This window comes from Podospora anserina, chromosome 7, assembly GCF_000226545.1.
Source record: "Podospora anserina S mat+ genomic DNA chromosome 7, supercontig 3".
Taxonomy (NCBI): Eukaryota; Fungi; Ascomycota; class Sordariomycetes; order Sordariales; family Podosporaceae; genus Podospora; species Podospora anserina.
The window spans coordinates 263,831-285,919 of NW_001914848.1; the positions used below are offsets into that span (position 1 = coordinate 263,831).

At 54.4% G+C, this 22,089-nt stretch overlaps 9 protein-coding genes across 9 annotated transcripts, besides 1 other annotated feature; 3 read left to right on the forward strand and 6 right to left on the reverse strand.

The window, feature by feature from the left end:
- Positions 1-1,041: 1,041 nt before the first annotated feature.
- Positions 1,042-3,684, forward strand: PODANS_7_730 (uncharacterized protein; the record flags this gene model as incomplete). The annotated part of the gene is made up of 1 exon (XM_001905447.1): positions 1,042-3,684. One exon carries the CDS (start codon positions 1,042-1,044, stop codon positions 3,682-3,684), a length of 2,643 nt encoding a protein of 880 aa, XP_001905482.1.
- A 563-nt stretch (positions 3,685-4,247) lies between these two features.
- PODANS_7_720 (uncharacterized protein) lies at positions 4,248-6,011 on the reverse strand (the record flags this gene model as incomplete). Its single annotated transcript, XM_001905448.1, has 1 exon — positions 4,248-6,011. One exon carries the CDS (start codon positions 6,009-6,011, stop codon positions 4,248-4,250), a length of 1,764 nt encoding a protein of 587 aa, XP_001905483.1.
- A 688-nt stretch (positions 6,012-6,699) lies between these two features.
- On the reverse strand, positions 6,700-8,372 carry PODANS_7_710 (uncharacterized protein; the record flags this gene model as incomplete). The annotated part of the gene is made up of 5 exons (XM_001905449.1): positions 6,700-7,172; positions 7,231-7,691; positions 7,758-8,202; positions 8,263-8,307; positions 8,360-8,372. 5 exons carry the CDS (start codon positions 8,370-8,372, stop codon positions 6,700-6,702), a joined length of 1,437 nt encoding a protein of 478 aa, XP_001905484.1.
- Positions 8,373-8,726: 354 nt separating this feature from the next.
- On the reverse strand, positions 8,727-9,674 carry PODANS_7_700 (uncharacterized protein; the record flags this gene model as incomplete). Its single annotated transcript, XM_001905450.1, has 1 exon — positions 8,727-9,674. The coding sequence occupies one exon, from the start codon at positions 9,672-9,674 to the stop codon at positions 8,727-8,729; it is 948 nt and encodes a 315-aa protein (XP_001905485.1).
- Positions 9,675-10,365: 691 nt separating this feature from the next.
- On the forward strand, positions 10,366-11,490 carry PODANS_7_695 (uncharacterized protein; the record flags this gene model as incomplete). Its single annotated transcript, XM_001905451.1, has 1 exon — positions 10,366-11,490. The coding sequence occupies one exon, from the start codon at positions 10,366-10,368 to the stop codon at positions 11,488-11,490; it is 1,125 nt and encodes a 374-aa protein (XP_001905486.1).
- Positions 11,491-11,600: 110 nt separating this feature from the next.
- On the reverse strand, positions 11,601-13,169 carry PODANS_7_690 (uncharacterized protein; the record flags this gene model as incomplete). The annotated part of the gene is made up of 5 exons (XM_001905452.1): positions 11,601-12,289; positions 12,377-12,539; positions 12,595-12,844; positions 12,901-13,043; positions 13,131-13,169. The coding sequence occupies 5 exons, from the start codon at positions 13,167-13,169 to the stop codon at positions 11,601-11,603; spliced, it is 1,284 nt and encodes a 427-aa protein (XP_001905487.1).
- Positions 13,170-14,181: 1,012 nt separating this feature from the next.
- Positions 14,182-14,269, reverse strand: a tRNA (tRNA-Tyr).
- Positions 14,270-15,643: 1,374 nt separating this feature from the next.
- Positions 15,644-17,379, forward strand: PODANS_7_680 (uncharacterized protein; the record flags this gene model as incomplete). The annotated part of the gene is made up of 5 exons (XM_001905453.1): positions 15,644-15,927; positions 15,994-16,392; positions 16,449-16,535; positions 16,588-16,972; positions 17,038-17,379. The coding sequence occupies 5 exons, from the start codon at positions 15,644-15,646 to the stop codon at positions 17,377-17,379; spliced, it is 1,497 nt and encodes a 498-aa protein (XP_001905488.1).
- Positions 17,380-18,598: 1,219 nt separating this feature from the next.
- On the reverse strand, positions 18,599-20,502 carry PODANS_7_670 (uncharacterized protein; the record flags this gene model as incomplete). Its single annotated transcript, XM_001905454.1, has 2 exons — positions 18,599-20,234; positions 20,405-20,502. Coding segments are annotated over 2 exons (1,734 nt in total), but the record flags the coding sequence as incomplete, so codon positions are not given.
- Positions 20,503-20,656: 154 nt separating this feature from the next.
- Positions 20,657-21,028, reverse strand: PODANS_7_660 (uncharacterized protein; the record flags this gene model as incomplete). The annotated part of the gene is made up of 1 exon (XM_001905455.1): positions 20,657-21,028. The coding sequence occupies one exon, from the start codon at positions 21,026-21,028 to the stop codon at positions 20,657-20,659; it is 372 nt and encodes a 123-aa protein (XP_001905490.1).
- Positions 21,029-22,089: the final 1,061 nt, after the last annotated feature.

Here is a 22,089-nt window from a genome sequence, read left to right on the forward strand (position 1 = left end):
TTCCTTTTCACCATCCCCGCCAGCCTCAACGGTTGATGATGATGACCCTTCCCCCATGAACCCACTCAGTGTATGATCTGTTTCTTCGGTTTTGCTTCCCCGGATCAAACTACTTCTCTGGTTTGTTCTCATTGTCTTGTTCTCTCCTCATCTCAGTCTCTCGTTTGATCTGTTTCTCTCACCCCGCGTTCCCCATGCAGTCCCCTCGACAGAACCTCCATCGGGACATCTAGTTCCCTTCCTCTTTTTGGTCTCCTCGCTCTGTTCAAGAGCATTCTAACCGGTACTTGGCGCACTCCCATCCACGGCTCACCTTTACGCCTCCTCTCCAGCATTCGAAACTCTATCACCCATTTCCCCACCGAGTAGCACTCAACGTGCGTTAACAATGCAAGCTGTTCGTTTATCCCTTTCCGAAGTCCACTTGTTTAGTGTTCCCTTTGTCCGGCGGTTGTCTGCATCTCTTTTCCCCCGGTCAACACCATACCCATCACCCCCTTGCGATCTCCGTGATGCCCCTCAACAACACCACGAAGCAGGCCGCGGCCGCGGCAGCAGAGGTGGAAACACCAAAGGATTCTCCAACTAGTACTACGAACGCCCAATCACCCTTGACAGACACGAGCCCTGCTCCGACGACCACAGCCAGCAGAAGGTCTTCTTCGTCCGATGGATTCATATACCCAGACTCACCAACATTGGGCGCCACTCGGTCAAGTGGAACAGCAGGTTCAACAGGCACGAACGACGATACTGAGGAGGATAACGATAAGGGGCCCTGGGGCGTCCCGAAGGTTCACGAATCAGTAGGAATGGCCACGCCAGTTGGACAAGGTGAGTTCAACCATCCAACACTGAGGAAACCCGACCGCTGATTGTCGTACTCTCTCAGTTTACCCCTTACGGCGGAGCTCACGATTCGCCACGGCCCCTCGCACCCAGTTCAAAGCCAGCCGAACTCCGCACGACCTCCCTTTCAGCAGCAGCTGTCCCCCAGTCGAGAAAGACTTGGAAGAGCTCTATATCACAGACGAATGCATCATGAGCAGCCAAGAAGAAGAATATCATTCACCGCATCAGCCGCGCCTCGAGGCTGGGAACCTTCCCGAAACCCCCCCTGACTCGTCGTTCATCAACGACTACCAAGATTATACCTTTATGCGGAGAGCCCAGTCAAGGGGCTTGTTTGGCATGATGGAGACCATCACCGAGTACTCGGAGGAGTCCGAGTCGATCCACTGCGGTAAAGAAAAAGACGGCGAAGACGAGGTAGCTGTACACCCACCGCCTCTGGCCCACAGCTATTCTTCCATCACGGCCACCACCAATGTCTCTCGGCCGTCTACCAGACGCGGACGTGAACAAGAACCCCGCGAACCTCTGGACAAAAGTGAGCCGGAGCCACTGGCACTCGAGGACCGGCTCAACATGCAGGCCTATGTTCGTGCCATGGTCATCTACGGAGGCGGCGCTCCAGAAAGAACGTCGTCCATTCCCCAACACATCCTCTCGGCGCCAGATGATGGGTCTATTGGGAGCCTGGCCAGCATGCTCACGGCATCAGACGCCAGTCTCAGCACTGGTATCAGCACCAACCTCACAACCCAGGAGAGTGCCGTCAGTGGGAGGTTGCGTAAAGAGCTCGACCTCATTTCTTCGGCAAGAGGAGCTCCGGCTGGCCCTGGGAGTCGACCAGCAACGGCCATTGGCAACACCGGACTCCCGGGTATCGACACCTCCAATCCTTTTGCGTTTCTTGCTCCTCGATCTAGTTCTCTTGTCAGCACCTCCACCATCACGGCCTTCAAGCCAGAACCCAAGCCAAAGGCTATTTCAGAACCTACCTCAGACACCGAGGGAGAGAAGAGGGTGCCAAAGGACTACCTCGAGGGGCAATGGAACGTCACCCCCGCGTTTCCCGACGAGAGCATCCTCCAGTTCCTCCGGGAGCCATCCGAAGCGAAAGAGGGTGTCTCAAGCAACACACCCTCACCGTCCTCCTCCAACGCTACCAAAAGAAGCACAAGCACGGTGAAGCTGTCCTCGCTCAAGGAAGATGGCGGCCCTGAAGGGATCGAGACAAAGCGGGGCTCCGAAGAGACCCTGAAGCTGGAGCAGCCACCGGTACTCTCCTCAGCACTCCAAGATAATGTGCGTCGGTGGTACCTCGAAGAGGTCATGTTCACCCGCATCATCGCCAAGGCATCCGTCAGCATACGAGCCATGCCGGACATGTCGTACATGTTGGTCCCCGAGACGGTTCGAGCACAGATCCGGCGGCTGGGAGAGCCGCTCATCCAGTTTGGGTATGAGATCCAGAGGTACTGTCTCGAGTACATCGAGGGATATGACTTGGCGTGGGTGATCCTTCAGTGGCAGCAGTGCCAGGAGGGGCGGGATGATACGCCCGAGGGGAACACGAAAAGGTGTCAGAGGGACAGCGCAATCGACATGTGTGACCCCCGAGGCTCGCCGGACTGGTCGCACGCGGGAAGTAGCCAGAGCAGAGCGCGGGTCTCGACGACACGGCTCCCCGCCCAGCTTCAGCTTCCGCCGGTTGAGGAAACGCCGAGGCCTGAGAAGCTGCCTAACGCCCTAGCCGTCCAGGGATGTGACGATGTGCCACCAAACGACACCCCCAGCCTCGAGGCCGATGCTCGGTCCAACGCCCCATCCTCCACCGCAAGCAGCGAAGACACCCACGCCAGCACGACCCCATCATCCCCCGGCCCGCCTCTCAAGCCCCGCCCACGACCGCTGACCGATGAGGAAGAAGACCAGCTCGTCCGAGCCATCAACGCCGTGGTGACCGAGCTCACCCACCTGCGCGACGACCTGGACGAGATCCACGATCATCTAGCCAAAATCAAAGTCTCCCGCCTCCCCACGGCCGAAAACACCGAGGAAACCAAACAGAGCTTCCACAAGCTCTACATCGAGCTCGTCCCCCGTATCCCCACCCAAATGGACAACCTCCTCGCCCTCATGGACGAGAAGACCAAGGTCATAGCCACCATCCTCGACGGCGGACCAGAAGGCAACCCCACCATCCGCGAGATAAACACCATCCCGGAAATGACCATGGCCGGCGGCCTCGGTCTAACCTCCAACCCGTCCTCTCCCATTACCTCCCCCTTCGTCTCCTCCCCCCTCGTGTCCCCCTCCCTTTCCCCCTGCCCCGTGGCCCTAGACGAACGAGGTGAAAACTCCCCCCCCACAACCTGCCTCAAAACCCACCTCCACCACCTCCTCCACACCTCCCAAAAAACCTACCCCTTCCGCCTCGCCTTCGCCCACGCCCATTTGTACACCCTCCGCAAACTCTACCACTGCCCCCGCCTCGACCCCTTCACCTACCGCTCCCTCTCCTCCCTCGAGTCCCGCCTCGAGCGCCTCCGGAAGCAGGACCGCGTCAACGACGGGGCCGGCCACCTCTGCGCCATGTCGCACTCCGTATTGCGCATGGCGCACGGGATCCAAAACCGTCATCGACCCCAACAACTCGACCCGGGAAAAGGGGGTCAGAGAGACAGTAATCGAAAAGACTCGCGACGAAGGGGGGGGGGGATTGGCCAACATGAGTGGGAGGTTTCTCGATCGTATCGTCGGGAAGGGGAAGGGGTGGTCGTCTCCGTGACGGACCTGGACAAAGATGTAGAGAGAAAAAGATCTGTTAGAAAGTGAGGTGGGTCGTGATCATTGAACATTGTCTTGAAAAGGGAACGGATTGGGCGTATCCGCCTCCTTTTACCTTGGGCAGAAGAAGGCAGCAGAAGAGGGCCGAGTTGGGAGTCGGCTTTGTGCCCGTCTCTTTGCGCGTGGTGCTGTTCTTGTCAGGCTATCAGGAGCTGGGGGGCAGCTGAGCAAATAAAAGACCTATCAAGGTGGGTAGGGACAGTGATTTGTAATGGCAAACAGAAAGAGGAACTGACCTGGAATGTAGAGAATAATGTCAATTCAGCACCGTACTGTATCCCTGACTTGATGTGAGATTGTTGAATACATTGCTGTGTGTGTGATGTACAGAGAAGGCTTTAAAACAACGCCGCGACAAAACACCAAGCCAGTACAACAAGGACACATACACACATAGACAGATAGCCATCTATACCCCATTCACAAAAACCCATGTCTTCTATCCGTGGCCGAGAAAAGCAGCGCTAAAAAGGCAACCAAACACCAGACCATGCAGTAAACTCCGGACCAAGCCTTGGTCAGCCATGCCGAAGGAAAAAAGAATAACTAGGTCACCTGTCCGTAAAGCCCCTCGCCAGAGAGCAAATGGTATAACCCAAACCCGATCCGTCCATGCACCCATAAAGAAATGTTTGTAAATGTCCCTGCCTCAGAGAAAGAGACCGACCCAGGCCATCTTGCTGGACACCTCCGACTCGCAATCTGGGACGTTGCATAGAGCCTTGTTCTTGCCCGGCCCAGCGCGGAAGTGGGCAGTCTTGCCCTTGGCTCTGCCACGTCCTTCGTAGCAACTCTTGCAGTACACCTGGGAAATTAAAAGTCAGCAAAAAGAAACAAGAGGTGGGAAGGAACAAACGGCGGGCATGACTTACGTGTCCACACTCCTTGACAGCCCAGAAGTGGTGCTCTTCATTGTCCTTCTTGTTCCTCGCTCTTTTCTGGGGCGGCATGTCGGCCCTGGACTCGTCTGGGTCGTACTTGAGCTCCTCCTCACAGCCGGCACAGACAGCCACATCCTCGCTAGCCTCTCCGGTGGCACGGGTGAAGCCTTCTCGGGCAGGCTTGGGCGGAACATGGGCGGGTTTGGGAGCGGCATGCTCTTGACCGGCACGATGGAGTCCGTAGTTCAAATCGGGGCCATGCGCCCCGAGGGGGTTGTTGGCAGGACTCCGGCCTAGCGCTGTCACGTCGCGTAGTCCGAGAATGCCGTGAATGCCAAACATGGCAGCCGGCTGCAGTCTGTGTTGGAGTTGGTGCACAAAGTGGCTGAAAGCGCCAGGGGCTCGGAAGGAGCCACCAGCACCGAGATTGTCGTCCTCATCGTCGTTCACCAGGTCAACGAGAGGAGGAGGGGGGCGTGGAAGGTTGGGCCGGGCTTGGGCGCGGGCAGCATGCTGTCGGCGCGGGGGAGGGGTCGGGTCGTCCATAGTGAGGTCGATGATGTCGGCGGCGCCGGCGTTTCCGAGAAGGCTACCGTCGCTGCGGTTGAGGGAAGGCGTGCGGTGGTTCAGAGTTTGTCGGCGAGGATTGGGGTTATGGTTTGGACGCGGCTGCCGAACGTCGTCGTCATCTTGTGTCAAATCGATAACCTCAGCGTTGGCAGCTGGCGTCATGGAGCGGGCCGCCGCCATTGTGCGAGGCCGGCGCACAGGTCTTGCGACTTCCATCTCAACAAGCTGGTCTCGAAAGGCCACTTCGTCCGAGTTCAGAGTACCAAAACGAAAGCTGCTCTCCCTGTTCCCCTGCAGTTGTCCTGCGCGTCGGACTTCGGGAACTAACTGAGCGATGGGCGGCAATCGATTAGACGAGGGTGAGGGCGAAGGCCGCTGATCAACAAAGAGAGAATCCTCACTCGACTCTCGATTTGCAGTGCTGTCGTCACTGTGGTCGCTATGGCTTTCGTCGTCGTCGTCGTCGTCGCTATCCCCAACATGCAGCAAGGCCCCCACATCCAAATCTTCGTTGTCGAGATAGCTATCGCTGTCACCAAAAATGTGGTTCATATAATCGTCCTCGTGGTTCAGGTTTGGCTCGGCGGCGAGGTTGATGCCAAGAACGTGACGCAACTGGTGAAGGTGGTGCAGATGGTGATGCAAGTGGTGGTGTAGCTGATGCTGGAACTCTGCTTCTTCTTGTTCGGCGTGGGCGTGGTGGTGATGGTGGTGGTTATGGTGGTCGTGGTGGTCGTCGTGGTGGTCGTCGTTGTCGTAGAAGTCGAGGTCCGCGTTCAAATCAGAGTCAGAGTCGGATTCGTGGTTGTTGTCGTGGTGGTTGTCAGAAGAGTAGAACCCCAGGTCGGGAGAGCTTCTGTCCATAACGGCTTCAGTGCACCTTGGCAGGTCAACCAAACAATGACATTCCACGCGCCCCACTCGGTCCTCAATCCTGACGCTGTAGTGTACACTCGGGCTGCCAGAAAAGGGCTCGAGCTGTTTCTGGACTTCGGTGTATGCGTAAGGGAAAATGTCGCCACAAGGCGCGCTGGTGGCTGTTTCTGGTGCGAGCGATGATGAGAGAAAGAGACCTCGGACACTACAAGGGCCACAAACGCCGCTGCAAAGGCAAGCAAACAGCGCCAATAGCAACACAATTTGCCCCACTTTTGCCTGCTGCAAAGAGAAATGCCCTCAACCTTCTTGTTTTCTTTTCAGGTATATCCACTGTCTTTTAACACCTTCAACTGTGTTTAACTGTGTTTAAAAGTCTACCAAGTGTCATTTGTGTTAGTTTCACGGTGTCAGTTACGGAGTATCTTCCAGGTTGTCCACAACCAGCATGCCTGCCAAGTATCAGTGCCTAAAGTGAATATTATCAGCAGCACACATCAACAGACACGGTCACTTTCAAGGCAACAGGCAGCTACTGTGCAGAGAGTAAAAAAATAAAATAAAAAAGAGAAAAGAACCCCATTGCTGGTTTTTCAGGCGCCACCGAAAAGCAAACTAAACAAATATCTGCACTATACTACAAGCTCACAGATTCTCCAATGTTCACCCTTCTCCTCTATGCACTCTCCTTGAGCACCGAGACCACACCCTCCTTGTTGACCGTCACCAGAGACTTCGCATCTGTTCCCCAGCGGATAGCCGTGCCTGGTACGCTCGTCCTGAGTGGCTCGGACCACGCCTTGGCCTTCTTCAGATACATTTGCACCGTGACGCCAGTGGACCCAACTGTCGCGAGGTACTGCCCAGTGCGGTCCCACGCAAGAGACTGCGCATCGCCCGTCTGGAGCTCCTTGGCCTTGGCCGCATCACCCTCTTTCCGCAGGTCGAAAATGGTGACCGTCTGCTGGCCCTTGCCCGTTGCCGCAAACCAGTACCCATTCTCGGAGAACACCAGCGCCTGGACAGGAGCCCCAAGGTGAAAGTTGACAACCTTGACGCCATCCTTGGTCTGGAAGACATTAATGTCTCCCGCCTGTGTGCCAGCAGCAAGAAAGTGGCCGTCGGGGTGGAAGGCACAGGATGTCAGAGCTGGTGAATTGGTCAGCAACTTTTGTTTTGGTATATAGCGAATGGGGGGGAAACATACCAGCATCCGTGTAGCCTCGAGACACCTGTTGCAGTGTCTCAAGATCGTAAAAGACAAAGCTCTTGTCAACGCCAACCGAGGCCAGGATACGGCCACCGGGGTGGACAGTGAGACCAGTGACTGCACCGGCGTGTACGTGGAATGAAGCAACCTCGCTGCCGCTGTCCAACACCTTGACCGAGCCCTTGGAGGTACCCAGGATAACCTTGCTTCCCGTCCACACCGTACATGTTACTGGCTCACCGATATCCAGCGAGCGCTCCACTGTGTTGCCCTGAATGGAATAGATATCGGTCTTGCCATCCAACCCGCCAATAACAGCATACTCGGATTCGACATCGAGGGAGGAGGCTTGCGAGACGGAGAGATCGGTGTGCCCAGTTTGCTGGAAGGCTGAGACTTCGTCTGGGGTGGCCCAATTCTCTGGGGCGGGTCGCTTCTCGCGCCGGCGTTGTGTTAACCTGCAAAAGAATAGTCAGCATCATGTCATCGCTACTCCTTTCGCCCGGAGCTTGGTGTCCACGTACTGTTGTTGCACCTCATTGACATGTTCCACCAGTCCTTCTGGGAGACCCTCGTTGTCCACCGCCATAGCATCGCCATTGGAAGCACCGCCAGCCGAGGGAGCAACGGTGATCTTGGAAAGAGCATCCCGGGCCTCATCCCGCTCCTTGGTCAGCCGCGCAATCACGCGCACGGCGGCATCGTGTTGGTACAGGGCCGTCGCAAGCTCTTCTCTTGTTCTAGACAGCTGCTCCCTTGTGTTGTATGCTTCCAATACCAACGCGTCCCACTCATCCTGAAAGGCCTTCAACAGCGACGGCAGAGAGGTGAAATTTGGAGGACGAGGTCGGACGACGCGGCTGGTCTTGACATCGAGGAGGTCTTCGGGGTCGAGCTCTTCTTCGGTGCCTGGTTCTTTTCCGTTTTCTTGAATGTACTTGAGAATTAGGCGCTTCTCAAAGACAGTGCCTGGTCATCGGAGGGTTGGTTAGCTTGCGACCTCTCGAGCTGCGACTGTGGCAGACTGACCTGTCTTTCTCGAAACAACAGGCTCCTCGGGAACCTCGCCAGACACTGCGTCAGATTAGCGAATGATCGATCCCAGAGTTTTCCGGTATCGACTTACGTGCGCAGAGCATTTTTGGATATCTGCTGGTGTTCTCTGTAAAAATTGGATTTTTTTGGCCATAGGTCAACTGCGGTCAGCCTGGGACTGTGAGGCTACCAAAAGTGAACGCGACCCGCGCGCACAGTCGCACTCGTGTGGGGCGTCTTGGCGCAATGTCATTCATAATTCAAACACTGTGGACATCTTGCATAACTTGCCTGTTGAATACATAATTATCTTATCGACAAGCCCTTCAACATCGTTATTGCTCTTTATCACAACCAAAGCATTGTTCAGCTGATTCATTTCTTTCTGCTTTGTACCTAAGTACGTACTCTCTTTCACCATCTCATTGTTTTTCCCTCAGGATGGAACACACATTGATTCATACAGCAACACTGCCCCTCATCACCAACACCGCTGTCCCTCCCAAGTGTATTTCCTTGACCTTCCCCTCCTCAGTGACACTCGTTTCAACCACAATCTCACTTCTTCTGCCCATTTCAACACCCTGCGTAATCTCATATCTTGCCCCCTTCTTTTCCGTCAAGGTCAGATACGCGCTCAATGTACACCCTGCGCTTCCCGTGGCCGGGTCCTCAAAGCCCAGCTCCACCATTCTGGTTTGAACCTTTGTCTTCGACCCCTCGTCGGTATAGACATAATAGTACCTACCGACAAAGCTCTTTTCCCACTCTCCCTTGTCCAGAAAGTTGGGGATCTTGTCAAATTGAAGGCGAGGCGAGTCTGTCACTTTGGCCAGAAGCTCCAAGGAAGGGAGGTTGACGAGAATGAAGGTCATTCCTCTGACAATGCTCACCACTGTTCCCGAGAGCTCAGCTTGCCGGATCTGATCGTGAGGAGACAAGCCAGCTGTGATGATGTCTGATGACTCGGACTTTTCGAGGAGGCTGGAGAGAGTGGACGAGTGGACGTGCACCGCGTGGGGAATCTCAGCCTTGACGTTTTGGCTTCCTTCGACGTTGATGGGAATAGGTCCGGCCTTTGTCAACAAGGTGTTGACGTGTCCCCAGCCCAGGTGGTGAAGGACTAGATAGGCAGTGCCAATGGTTGGGTGCCCCGCAAAAGGGAGCTCCTCTTCGATCGTGAAGATGTTGAACTCGAGTGTGGTGGCTTCCGGTTTGGCATTGGATTCGGCATGTAGAAAGACTGTTTCGGACAGGTTGAACTCGCGGGCTATGCGCTGCTTGATCTCTTGAGTCACCAACGAGCGTTGAGAAGGTGGGACGAAGACAACCGCCAGGGGGTTTCCCTCATAACGATTTGTTGTGAAGACATCGACAGTGACGAAGTCAAGGCTGAGGGGGGCCATTTTGATCTTCTGTTTTGGGATGCTACCTTGGCTGGTTTAGATGACGACTCGACTCTTGGGTGTCGAGACAGGTATATATGTCATTGTCAGGTCTCGATGTGATGAAATTGAGTCACAGAAGCGGGGAAGTGGGGTGAGTAACCATGACGAACTCAAAGGGCGCAGTTGACACTCCCAGAGATGTTTTGCCATAGTTGCTGATTGGTAAGACACGATATGCTCGATGTCCCTACCAACCACATCGGCGGTTTCCGCCGCTCCCATAACCATCGCCGCTGACCACGCATCTAGAAACTTCAGTCTTGCGAGCATATCCAACTGATAGTCAAACGGCATCTATTGGCGTTTTGGGTCTTCGCACACCAAGCGGTAGCTGGTCCTTGTTCATACAACTTTCAAGATCAATGTTTACAATGGTATTGTTGTCGACAAGGACACATTGAAAAACAGGGGTATCGTGAACACTATCCGTTTGTGCTGACAAAGGCTTGACAGAACCAAGACATTGTTCAGATGGGCTCGACAAAGGAGACTGGTTTTATATAAGAAAGGTCAGGTTCACAGTCTCCCTACACATTTTCCCCCATCATCAGCAATCTTCATCAACTATCTGCATCATCCACAACACTGAGCAAACAACAACCACACCGCATTACATACACTCAAGAGGCAGGCCTCTCACCTACACAAAATGCATACCGCAGGTGTTATTTATGCCGTCCTCCTGATGGCTCTGCCATTGGTAGACTTTGCAATCGCCCATTCAAGTCCTTACTCAATCCTTGATGTGACCGCTTCTGCTTCTCAGGCTCAGATTGATGGTGCCTATGAGGACCTGCTACAGACCTTGCAAGATCAAAACGAAAAGGGACTGTGGTCGGGAGAAGGCGACCAGGAGCTGCTTGCCAAAAAGATTGCCGAGATTCAGAACGCCCACCTTACACTCACTGATTCTTTGGAGAGATGCTTTTGGCACCGCGACACTGGTGTTCGAGATTGGTATGGTCGACCCTTTCTTTGCTGGGACGAGATGGTCAAAGACAAGCTCGAGGCGTTGAGGGATGCTATTGCCCAGGACGACTTCTCGAAGCTGACCTGGCGGCCTCGCTCTTCCAGATACTCTATGCTTCCGGCCGCAAAGCCAGACCAAGAGCCGGCCCAAGTTACTGACAGCTCATCCACGCAGGAGCCTCTTGTGACTACAACAGAGACGCCCGAACACAAAACTAGCAAGGTCGATGTTGTCACGGAGCCAGCTGCCAAGGTTACTCCCGAACCTATCACCACCAAGGCTGCTGACGAAGTGACCAGGGCCTGGTCAACTATCAGCGCCGTGTTAAGTTACCCTGTCACCGTTGTCATTCCTCAGCTCGGGACCTGGTTCGCCGCTGCCAAGCCCATTGTTGTCTCTTACTCCGAGATGGCTCTGGCTCAGGCCAAGACCTGGTTGGCTATCCTCTGGGCCTTTGTCTGGCTCGTCGCCACCACCGTCTGGTCCTACCTCACCACCTCCTTCAAGCTCGCTCGGAAATACCTCGGGCCTCTGGCACCCTCACCTTCATCGGAATCTATCCCCGCAGACGCCGCCCCCCAGCCTACCATCAGATCCAATGCCGGCTTCAACGCCGGCATTATCAGGTCTCTGGATGGTGAGCAGGAGACGGTCCTGACCAAACTCACCTCTCTCGCCCCCATCCCTGACAGCACTGCTACGGTCTTGTTGGCGAGCACTACTAACCCACTGCGTTACCAGTCTCAGTTTGGTTCGGCGACTGCCCGGAAGGTGAGCACTGTTACTACCAAACCTTCTTACTAACTTTTTTGTGGCTCAGCTGTTGGATAATGGTACTTCCAAACTGGAAGAATGATTGGGTCGATAATCAGGTAAGTAAAGTACTTTTTCCTACTCTCTAATAGAAACATATCTCAACCACCTTCAAAAAATTCCCCTCGCCCGAAAAATCTTCCTCTCCCATCTGTCCGTGAGTGAGAAAAAGTGATCAGACATAGATATAGCACATCTCCCCTCCCAACCCACCCAGCTGATCGTTCATCTCCTCCAACCTCACCCCCGGCGCCGTCCACCCCAGGTCGATGACCGAGTCGAGCGCATTCTTCGGCTGGGTGGTCTGTCGTCTCCCGTGGTTGTGGCCACCAGGCATGGCCTGCCCGGGCACGGCGTTGATTCTGTTTTCGGGGTCGTTCATCTGCCAGATCCACCAGATGCGGTCCAGCGCGCCGTGGTGGAAGTAGAAGAGGGGGTCGCCTGGTGAGCAGTAAAAGTCCTTCAGCATATGTTAGCGCCGAAATGAAAAGGTGGCGAAGGTTAGGAGAACATACACCCCCGGGATCACCGCCAATCAGGTAATGTCCCGCGTTGTGAAGACCCCATGGATTGGGGTCACCCTTGAGCTGGGGTTGGCCGAGGTACCTGTTGTAGAAGCTGTCGACGTCGTTGTGCTGGGTGATCAAGTGGTAGGTGTAGTTTGCTTTTGCGCCGGCGACGCTGAACCGGTTGACATCACGGCGGAGACAGCGGGGGTTGGAGCCGAGGCCGTCGCGCTGGGGGTTGGGGGGGATGTCCCGGACGACGGAGCCCTTGGGGCCGAGGGAGACTACCATGCTTCGTTACTGTCAGCGGTGTATCAAAATAGGGTTAGCTAGAAGGGAAACATACTCCTTGAAGGGTCCAGTAGTCACACAGCCACCGCCTTGATCAGCAGGAATGCGATCGTATGGACGGGGAAACGGTTGAGGGATGCCGTTGTAGGGCGCGAGCTCGCCGTTGCCGGACATGCTGGCTGGTGACCCGTCAAAGAGGAGAGAGTTCAAGGGGTCGGCGACGTAGCGGTCGTAGTTCATGTACTTTCCTCATGTCAGTAACTGGTCATCAGGGCTAGGTAGTAGGACTAATGCACACCGGCTGGTATCCTGTATACCCACACTCCTCTCTCAAGGCCTTCTCGTACACGTAGATGAAGTACCGATGGGCAGCAAAGAGATTCGTTGGGCCGTGAAGCTCTCCCGCCTGCGTCATGTGTGTGGCAACAAAGTCGTCGAAGCGGCTGAGTGAGCCAGGGACCTTGTCTTTGGGGGCCCGGGGAGGCTTCTTCTGGAGGCAGAGGACGGCCCGGACGTATTCTTGACGGGCTTCGACCGTCATATCGCTCCTGCAACGCTGGTTAGCTAACAACTTTGACAGGCGGTCAGGAGGCAGAAAACATACCACTCTTGTCTGACGGCGGCATTCTCGAGCGTGCAGTTTGTGGCTTTGCCCGCTTTGTGCTGCTTGTCCAGCCAGGCTTGGACCTTGGGCATGGTCTCATCCTGGAGTTTGTCGACTACGTCGAGGGGAAAGGCAGGATTGCGCTTCCTATTGAGAGAGTGTGTTAGGCTCAACACATGAAGTGGAAGAGGTGGTGCTTACGTTTTGTATTCCCACCCCCATGCCCCCACGAGCAGTGACAATTGCACAACACCCTGAATACCTTTCATGTCGATGTTGCTTTGGTCAACAATTCTGAGAGGTATGGTTCGTGGTTGTCTCAACAAGGAAACAAAAGGTAAAAAGCAGAGCAGTTCAGCTTTTATTTCCCTTATTTCATGTCCATGTGTACCTCCACCGTCTTGACCCTCTATTGCCTACCTCCCATCTCACCCTCCGAATCCCAATATCGACCCTGCCGAGGAGAGTTGCCGGACGCCGGCGTCGTCATGTCCAATATCGGCCGGATCCTATGACTTGCGCGCCTAGTTGATTACGATGCCCTCCGATAGAGAGCCAAGAGGTTGGGATAGCAGGCCATCTATCTGCCCCCAACTAGAAGAGGAATGATTATCTGAAATTCTTCTCACATGTGCGAACGTGCATGTCTTGGGCTACTTCTCACGTCTCATCTTTTCTTGCTCGCACTCATCCACGCCCCTAATATCTATCACACCAATGACAGTCATCTGCTGAGGATACCATCTATTTTGTGCCCAAAATCCAATGTATAAATCTCGAGAAATGTAACTTGCTTCTGAAAACATGCTCCGTGCAGGATCTTGTAATACAATGATAGCAGGCGTGTACCTATCATCTTGAACAAAACACAATGATTGGATTACTGGGTAAATACCTGGGTGAATGGGCAAAGGTCGATCTGGACGAGTTGAAACTGGGCCTAATTGAGCCGGGTGCCAGAAAGAGGGCAAAATAAATAGAGGTGAGCTGTATAACGCGCTTATGATAAAGGAGGTACACGCCCACACACCCACCCCGCGTATGGTGGTATCCAGATCGCGGCAGATGTCTTCTCCTGCTCGGTTCCCGAGGAGGCTCGCATCCAGCGTGCCGTCTCGGTTTTTTCGGATGACGGAGGTAGGTCCAAGGTATTGTTCTGTCTTTGCCATCGCCATAAAGACAGGACAAACATCCAACCCCAACCCTGGTGTAACGAGTCATGGCACTAAAAAAGTATTTCCCCTCACCAAGGGTGGTGAGGAAAACAGCAAAAGATTTGAGTCCCCTCGACCGGAATCGAGCCGGTGACCTTTCGGTATCAATAAATTCCTTTACAGCCGAACGTGATAGCCAACTACACCACAAGGGGTTTTATTGTTGCATTTTCAAGTCGAACATAGCAATCCTAAGTTAGCAACTTTTCTTTGACATCACATGTCAGTAAACTTTGGATTTCGCCAGTCCTGAACATTTGGATGGCCATCATGGCCACAATAGTAAGAGATTTTGACAATCTTCGAAAAGCATACTGCTGATTGTCTGTTTAAAGCGTGCCACTGCACTTGCAGGTTGAAATACTCGGGCAATTTCCATCACGAAAACTGAGCTGCCCTGCTGTCGATATTGACCTGTACTAGTAGGTTGGTACTCCAACGTTTTCCACATTGTTGCCAGACAGAAAAACGTGGACTGTAAAGAGAGTGACGTAGAGTGTTTTGTGTGCTCGGGCAAAACACAAAGCTTTGTGGCACTGCAACGTTTCAACACCACGCGGTGGTTGAGCCGTTGTTTGAAACTCTGGACTCTCCAGGCACTCAGATACTGTTGAGAAGAAGTCTCCCAAGGAAGAAGCCATCTCCAACGCAAGGAACCCTGAGGCTGCGCAGTGATGGTGGATCAGTGTGCTGCATCCAAAAAGGGGCAATGACCAAAGTTAGTTGGCAAACAGCTGTAGGCCATCTGGCAGACAGATTCCATCCGAGCCAAGGGCAACGCTCGGGCCCTTTCTTGTGCCTGGCTCTTGGCCTAGAACTTTTTGGTGAACAAGCTCTCGCTGGGCATGTCCACCAGGTACGTACCGATTGGGGATGGTCGCAATCTCGACTAACATTTTCTCTTGTGAACGAATGCCATCATCTCCTTTTTTTTTTTTGCCAACGACGGACGGTGAGAGTAGAAGAAGGAGAGCAAGAAGAATACAAGAGATAGACATCGTCCAAGTGTGCCTCCTTGGACCATCGCTACCCAACAACCGACAGACGAGGAGCACGCAACAACAAGACCACACAAGGCCACAGCTGCAAAGTCCCACCACACCCAGGGTCGCCACCCGTGTCCAATCTGATCCGATTCAATTGCCCAGTTTTCACCTCCTGACGCGTAAAACGAAAGCCGACCTTTCCCTGCGACCACACACTCACTACCACTACCACAACACAACCACATCCTCAAACCGCCTCGTCAGACAAAGGGAATTCATTCTTTCCCTGCCGCTCGCTCTCTCCTGCCACACGACGAACGAACTGATATTTGAACATTACGGATATGGTGGACGACGCTTGAATTGCCTTGTTGATCCAAAGAAACCCTTTTTTAATTGTCGGTCGTCTGGGCCTGTGAGCACACCCTTGGGCGGACGGCGCATAATCGATTCCATTCGCACTTCTGTATCCTCGCATCGACCGACCTCTAAACCACTTCCGTCGCTGGCTGGCTGGCTTCCCGCCCCAGAAAATCCGTCACGATGGATCTCCTCCGACGAGCTGGCAAGTTCGTCCCCGCTGGAGCCCGTTTGGCACTCCCCGTCACAGATGAAAAGGACAAGAGCAAACGAAAAACATGGGCTACCCGCCTGGCCTACCTCAAAAGGCCAATGAGGTTACGGGGCAACTCGAGCGTATCGGTGCCCCTCGGCGTCGTCGTTCTCTTCCCCGTCATCGTCGTCATCCTCATCCTTGTGCTCTTCGTCAGACACCCCAGCAATCCCGGGAGAATATTAATACCTGCTGGCGCCCCACCAGCAATAAGGTGAGCTTCGTCCCGTACCCCAGGGCCCTTCTCTCGGAGCGTGTGCTGACTGTGTCGTCTCTACAGAAAAATCAGTGAAAAGCACGACAAGGTGTTCGTTACCGGATGCCTCGAGCCAGATACCAGCAAGCCCCGCGCCAATGCCGCCTTTGTCGTGCTCGCGAGAAACAAGGAGCTGGATGGTGTTATCCAGTCCATGAAGTCGATCGAGCGCCACTTCAACCGGTGGTACAACTACCCCTACGTCTTCCTCAACGATGGCGACTTCAACCAGACCTTCATGGACACGGTCAAGAACTACACCAAGGCCAACGTCGAGTTTGGCAAGGTTGGTCCGGACATGTGGGGGTACCCTGACTGGATTGACCCCAAGGTCGCCAAGGAGGGCATCAACAAGCAGGGAGACAACGCCATTATGTACGGCGGCATGGAGAGCTACCACTTTATGTGCCGCTTCTACTCTGGGTACGTTACCCCACCACTCTGTTGCTCGAGCTGCACAGTATACTGACCAGATGCAGATTCTTCTACAAGCACGAGCTCCTTGCCAAGTACGAGTGGTACTGGCGCCTGGAGCCAGAGATCAGCTATTTCTGCGATATCACTTAGTATGTCTTCTCTTGGTTCTCTGTCGGCATTCAGACTGCTAACCGGTTTCAGTGACCCCTTCCTTGCCATGATTGAGCACAACAAGACCTATGGCTTTACCATTGCCGTCAAGGAGCTTCGCGAAACTGTCCCCAACATCTTCCGTTATGCCTCCGCCTACAAGCGCCTCAACAACCTGACTTCCCAGGGTCTTTGGGAGATGTTCGTCGAGCCCCAGCCCGACAAGAAGCCCGAGCCCCCTGCGCCCCAGCTTCCCGACGAGATTCTGCGCAGCAAGCAGCCCGAGATTGACCCGGAAGGAATGGAGGGCGAAAAGTACAACATGTGCCATTTCTGGTCCAACTTTGAGATTGCCCGTCTCGATTTCTTCCGGAGTAAGGCGTATGAGGATTTCTTCCAGATGATGGACCGCAGTGGCGGTTTCTGGATGGAGCGGGTATGTTCTTCTTTTGCCTTTGCCCCCCTTTTTGGTTATCCAGTCGTACTGACCTTGCTACACAGTGGGGTGATGCACCCATCCACTCCCTTGCCGCCGGTGCTCTCCTCGCCCCTCGCGATATCCATTACTTCCGCGACTTTGGCTACCGCCACACCACGATTCAGCACTGCCCCGCCAACGCCCCCGCGCGCCAGCTGCCTCGTCAGCCCTGGCTTGAGGAGACCACCACCGATGAGCGCAAGCGTGTTGAGGAGGACAAGTACTGGGAGGAGTGGGACACACCCAAGGAGAACGGTGTGGGCTGCCGCTGCCGCTGCGACACGGACATTGTGGACGTCGAAGGCAAGGAGGGCAGCTGCTTGGCCGAGTGGGTTGATGTTGCCGGTGGATGGGCGAGTCCTTGATCGAAGACGTAATGAAGCTGCAACTCTTGTCGAGTATAGCAAACCCAGCTGACGAGCAGTGTACAACTTTTTACCTATAATGATACCAAACGGGTCTTGTTGAACCTGCTTTGTTTCGCAAAAAGATGGATGGACGGACGGATAGGACATGGCATATTAGGAATGAGGCCATGACCGTAAATAGATGGCGGCGAAACTCTGGTAGCTTAGCTTTGCTACTTTGGAATTATTGCCCCTTTTTCCCTTATGGAGCTTTCTTGTTTACACACTACACTACACACACAAACACACACACATTGTTGTCACATAGCAAAAATCACCACAATCTCAACTGGGACCGGCACTTTGCATTGGGGATGGTCGGGGCGGGCGCGCTTTGATGAAGTCATATTACAATGCTGGTTATTTTATTCTGTTGTATACCTGTTTTGTTGCGTGTTGCTTCATCTTGTTTATGGATTTTTGGACGAGGATGTCTTGATATGTAGCACGATGGCCACGAGCAACAGTGTAAACCATTCACCTTTCAGATACATCTCCGCGTTAGTGAGGAAGAAATATATGCATACAGCAAAGGGGCGAGATCAGTGTTCAGTCATCTCATTTACATCAACACAGAACAAAACAACACAGCCAACCTCAACAACTCTCTATTTTTTTCTCTACGAAACCCCTCTTATTTACCCACCCCCCCCCCCCCCCCCCCCCAACCGCCCCACCGGGGAGAGTACCAGACTAAGAAACAAAGAGGTGATTAAGACATTACAAAACATATACCGACAAAAACCTCTTGATCACCACCACCACGACAAGATCCCTAAAAGAACCCCTTGTAAAAAAAGCCCTCTCAATTCCCAGTCATCTCGTCCCTTGATCACCGCCCTTTCTTCTATAACCCGACGCCATTCATTATTGCCTGTCCCCAGAAAAAATCTATCCCTCTATCCCTTCTTCCCGAGACCCGTAGGAAGAAAAAGCAAACGCCCGGAATAAACCCCTCCATAAAAGAAAAAAACGCCAACCGTTCCCACGCCCCACGCCATGCTCTGATTTGGTATCTTTTTCCCAACCATTCCAGACTTTTACAGCGAGACAAGAGAAAGAAAAAAACGCCGAAAACTAATAGAAAAAGCCCCCGCCCAGAGAGAGAGAGAGACAGAGAGAGAGAGAGAAGAACCGAAAAGCAGCAGCGAGAGAAGAGAGCAAACTGAAAAAAGACTTACCAAGCCGGACCGCCAGCATCGGTAACAGCACCATGGCTGGCATCGCCCACAAGACGGGCATACTTGGCCAGGACGCCCCTCACAGGCTTCATCTTGGGCGGCTTCCACCCCCGTCGGCGACGCTCCAGCTCCGCCGCAATGCCCGCGGCGCCCTTGATGCCCGAAGCCTCAATGATATCAATGCTGTTCTTGACAGCGTCAATAGTGATGAGATCGCCATCCTCCACAAGGGCAATGGGCCCGCCCACAGCCGCCTCGGGAACAACGTGGCCGACAATGAACCCGTGGCTGGCACCGCTGTAGCGCCCGTCCGTGACAAGGGCAATCTTCTTCAAGCCGGCACCCATGATGGCGGCGCTGGCCTGGAGCTGCTCGGGCATGCCCGGGCCGCCCTTGGGACCCTCGTAGCGAACAATCAAGACCTGGCCCTCCTCCTCATCCTTGATGAGACCCGCGGAAAGGGCGCTGTTCAGCTCGTGCTCCTTGTTGAACACGCGGGCCCTGCCGGTAAAGAAGTCGCCTTCCAAGCCAGTGATCTTGGCCACGGCGCCACCGGGAGCAAAGTTGCCGTAGAGAATACGCAAATGGCCCGATTTCTTGATGGGCTTCGTAATGTCCCGAATGATGGTCTGGCCGGGGTCGAGCGAAGGCCAGCTCGAGACGTTCTCAGCAAGAGTCTTGCCCGTGACGGTGGGAATGCCGCCGTCGATAAGGCCAACAGCAATCAGATACTTGAGGACGGCGGGAGTGCCACCGACGTTGCAGAGATCCTCCATGTAATGCTTGCCAGACGGGGCCAGATCCGCCAGGAACGGGGTGGCCTCCGAGACGCGGTGGATATCCTCCAAAGTGAGGTCAACATCAGCCGAGTTGGCCATGGCCAGAAAATGCAGAACGGCATTGGTGCTTCCGCCGAGCACCATCGTGAGCTTCAAGGCGTTCATGAAAGACCGGCGTGTGATCAGGTCGCGGGGTCGAATGTCCTTCTCCATGCAGATGCGGATGGCCTCGGCGGCCCGCTCGCACTCGCTTCTCTTCTGCGGAGATTCGGCGGGGAATGACGAGGACCCGGGAAGGCACAATCCCATGGCTTCAATGGCTGTGGCCATCGTGTTGGCCGTGTACATGCCGCCACACGCACCAACTCCGGGGCAGGCATGCTCTTCGATATCGTCCATGACCTCGCTGGCGGTAGCCTCGGCACCGGACTGCTTCTTGCAGCTGGCCTTGAGCACACCGTATCTGTAGGAGCCCACAGCTTCGTAGCAGGTCGAGATGTTGATGGGTTTGTCGAGAAGCTGGGAGTGGCCTCTGCGCATGGTACCGCCATAGATCATGACAAAAGGTCTGTTGTGGCGAGCAGCGGCCATGATCACACCGGGCATGTTCTTGTCGCAACCGGGAATGCTGATGTTGGCGTCATGGCGTTGGGCGCATGTGACCGTTTCGATACTGTCAGCGATAATCTCTCTGGACTGCAGAGAGAAACGCATGCCTACAATGAGAGTGGTAAGTATGTGAAGCCCAGCCATTGTGTCCCAACAACCCACCTTCCGAGCCCATGGTGATGCCGTCCGACACACCAATGGTGTTGAACTGCCAGGGCAGCATGTTTTGCTTCTGAACGGCCCTCTTCACAATGATGCCAAGATCCAACACTACCACACATCAGCAACCGACTCAGTGACTCTCTCTCAGACATACACCACCACCAGGCCTGACTCACAGTGGGTGCTGTAGTAAATCACCGCTGTTAGTTTCATTCCTTGCTCCCAAAAGGACATCCAGAATAGGCAACTCACTTGCACGGGTTGCCCTCCCACCAAACAGTAGCGATTCCCACATGGGGCGCATTCTTCATCATATCCTTATTGGGGACACCAGCCGAGTAAAGCATAGCCTGCAAAAAGAAAAAAGAGTCCCCATATTAGCCATTCTGCCCAACGCTAGCATCATCCCCACCACCCGTTGTTTTATCTTGCAGCTTCCCTCCCATCAACTAGATCAGCAAGCTCAAGAAGCCAGCCCCACAAGAGCTAGGAGCTAGCTACCCCTCAGGCCCGACGTCTGGAAAGGGTAAAGATAGGTAATAGAGATATGATTGCTTCTGCCGAGCAGAGCATCCGCAGCTTCCCGCAGCCCAAGGCTGAACCGGTGGGCCGGCTTGTATCGGGATTTCGACAACTGGCTCCTCCGTTCGGTAGTTTTTGAGAGAAATAAAGAGCAAAAAGACTTGCCTGGGCTCCGGGATAATCGTGGTCCCGGGTCATGAAGTGAGACCAGCGGTTCAGAGGACCCCCGGCGGGAAGATGGTCGAACTGGATGTATTCGCCGGGCTTGGGCATGTTGCGCTCATTCTCTTGCTGGTGTTGGACATCCTCGTGCCCGGTATGGGTCCCCACCGACTCTTCCGCGTGAGGTGCCATTGTGACTGTGAGTTGTGAGTCGAAGTGGTTGTGATCTTTCTCTGAGTTTTTGGCCGACTCTGGTCAGCGATTGTGGGTGTGAGAGAGTGAGTGAATGAGGGAGAGGCAGAGAGAGGTAGTTCCAGGGAAACACCCGGTGACAAGGGTGTGAACGTTTGGTGGACGGACGAGGAAGAGTATGCGCTTCTAGAAGAGCCAAGGGAAAGGTTTGGTGGGAAGGGGGACCGGATATAAATATCGTAAGGATTTTCCTCTCGCACGCCAGGCACGGATACCCAAGGCCGCTCGCTGGTTACTCCCGGTTCCAGAGTTGCTCCTGCTCTCGGCTCTTCTTCACATGACGAGATGTGGCAAAGGGAAAGGGCCAGGAACCGCTAGTTAGCAGTCCTTTGTTCAAGCCAGGTGGCCAGCCGAGCTCCCGGGGATCAATGGAATTGTCAGCTCGGGAGCATCTCCATCTGGAGATACCCTGACGACAGCCAAACCTTGCCCGTGATGTACAACAGCAACAGCGGCCGGCTGCCCTGGATGCTCCGCCTGGTGGTTGGTTACCGGCTGTGGAGTCCGCTAGGAAAGCGTTCCTGGCAGGTCCTGGGCAGCTCCACTTCGGGCAAACGCGAAATCAACTGAACAATTCCCAAAGGAAAAAGAAGAGGAAAAAAGAAAAAAGGTCACACAGAACCCAGTCGCCGGTAACGGTCCGATCTTGATGAGTTGGACTAAAAAGCCAGGTGCTCCCAAGGTGTTCTCACGGTAGCTAGGTATGAGCAGTTTTGTTGCTCCAGATAAGGTAGGTACTCGGCCACAGCCTGTTGAACAGTCATCAAGTGTCTGGGTTGCGGGTTTGAAAGGCCAAATTGCAGGATGGACAGGGCGGAACCACGGAAAAGGGCGGTGGGAGACGAGACGACGAGGCATGCCATGCCCGGTCCCCCTCAACTCGGCGCCGGAGCCCTACCATGTCTGTCTGTCTGAAGAAGGCCCGGGAGCCCACACACTTCACTCGCATTCGCCATGAACTGCTCCCGCCAGAACCAGAACTTTGCGTCAGTCAGCAGGAT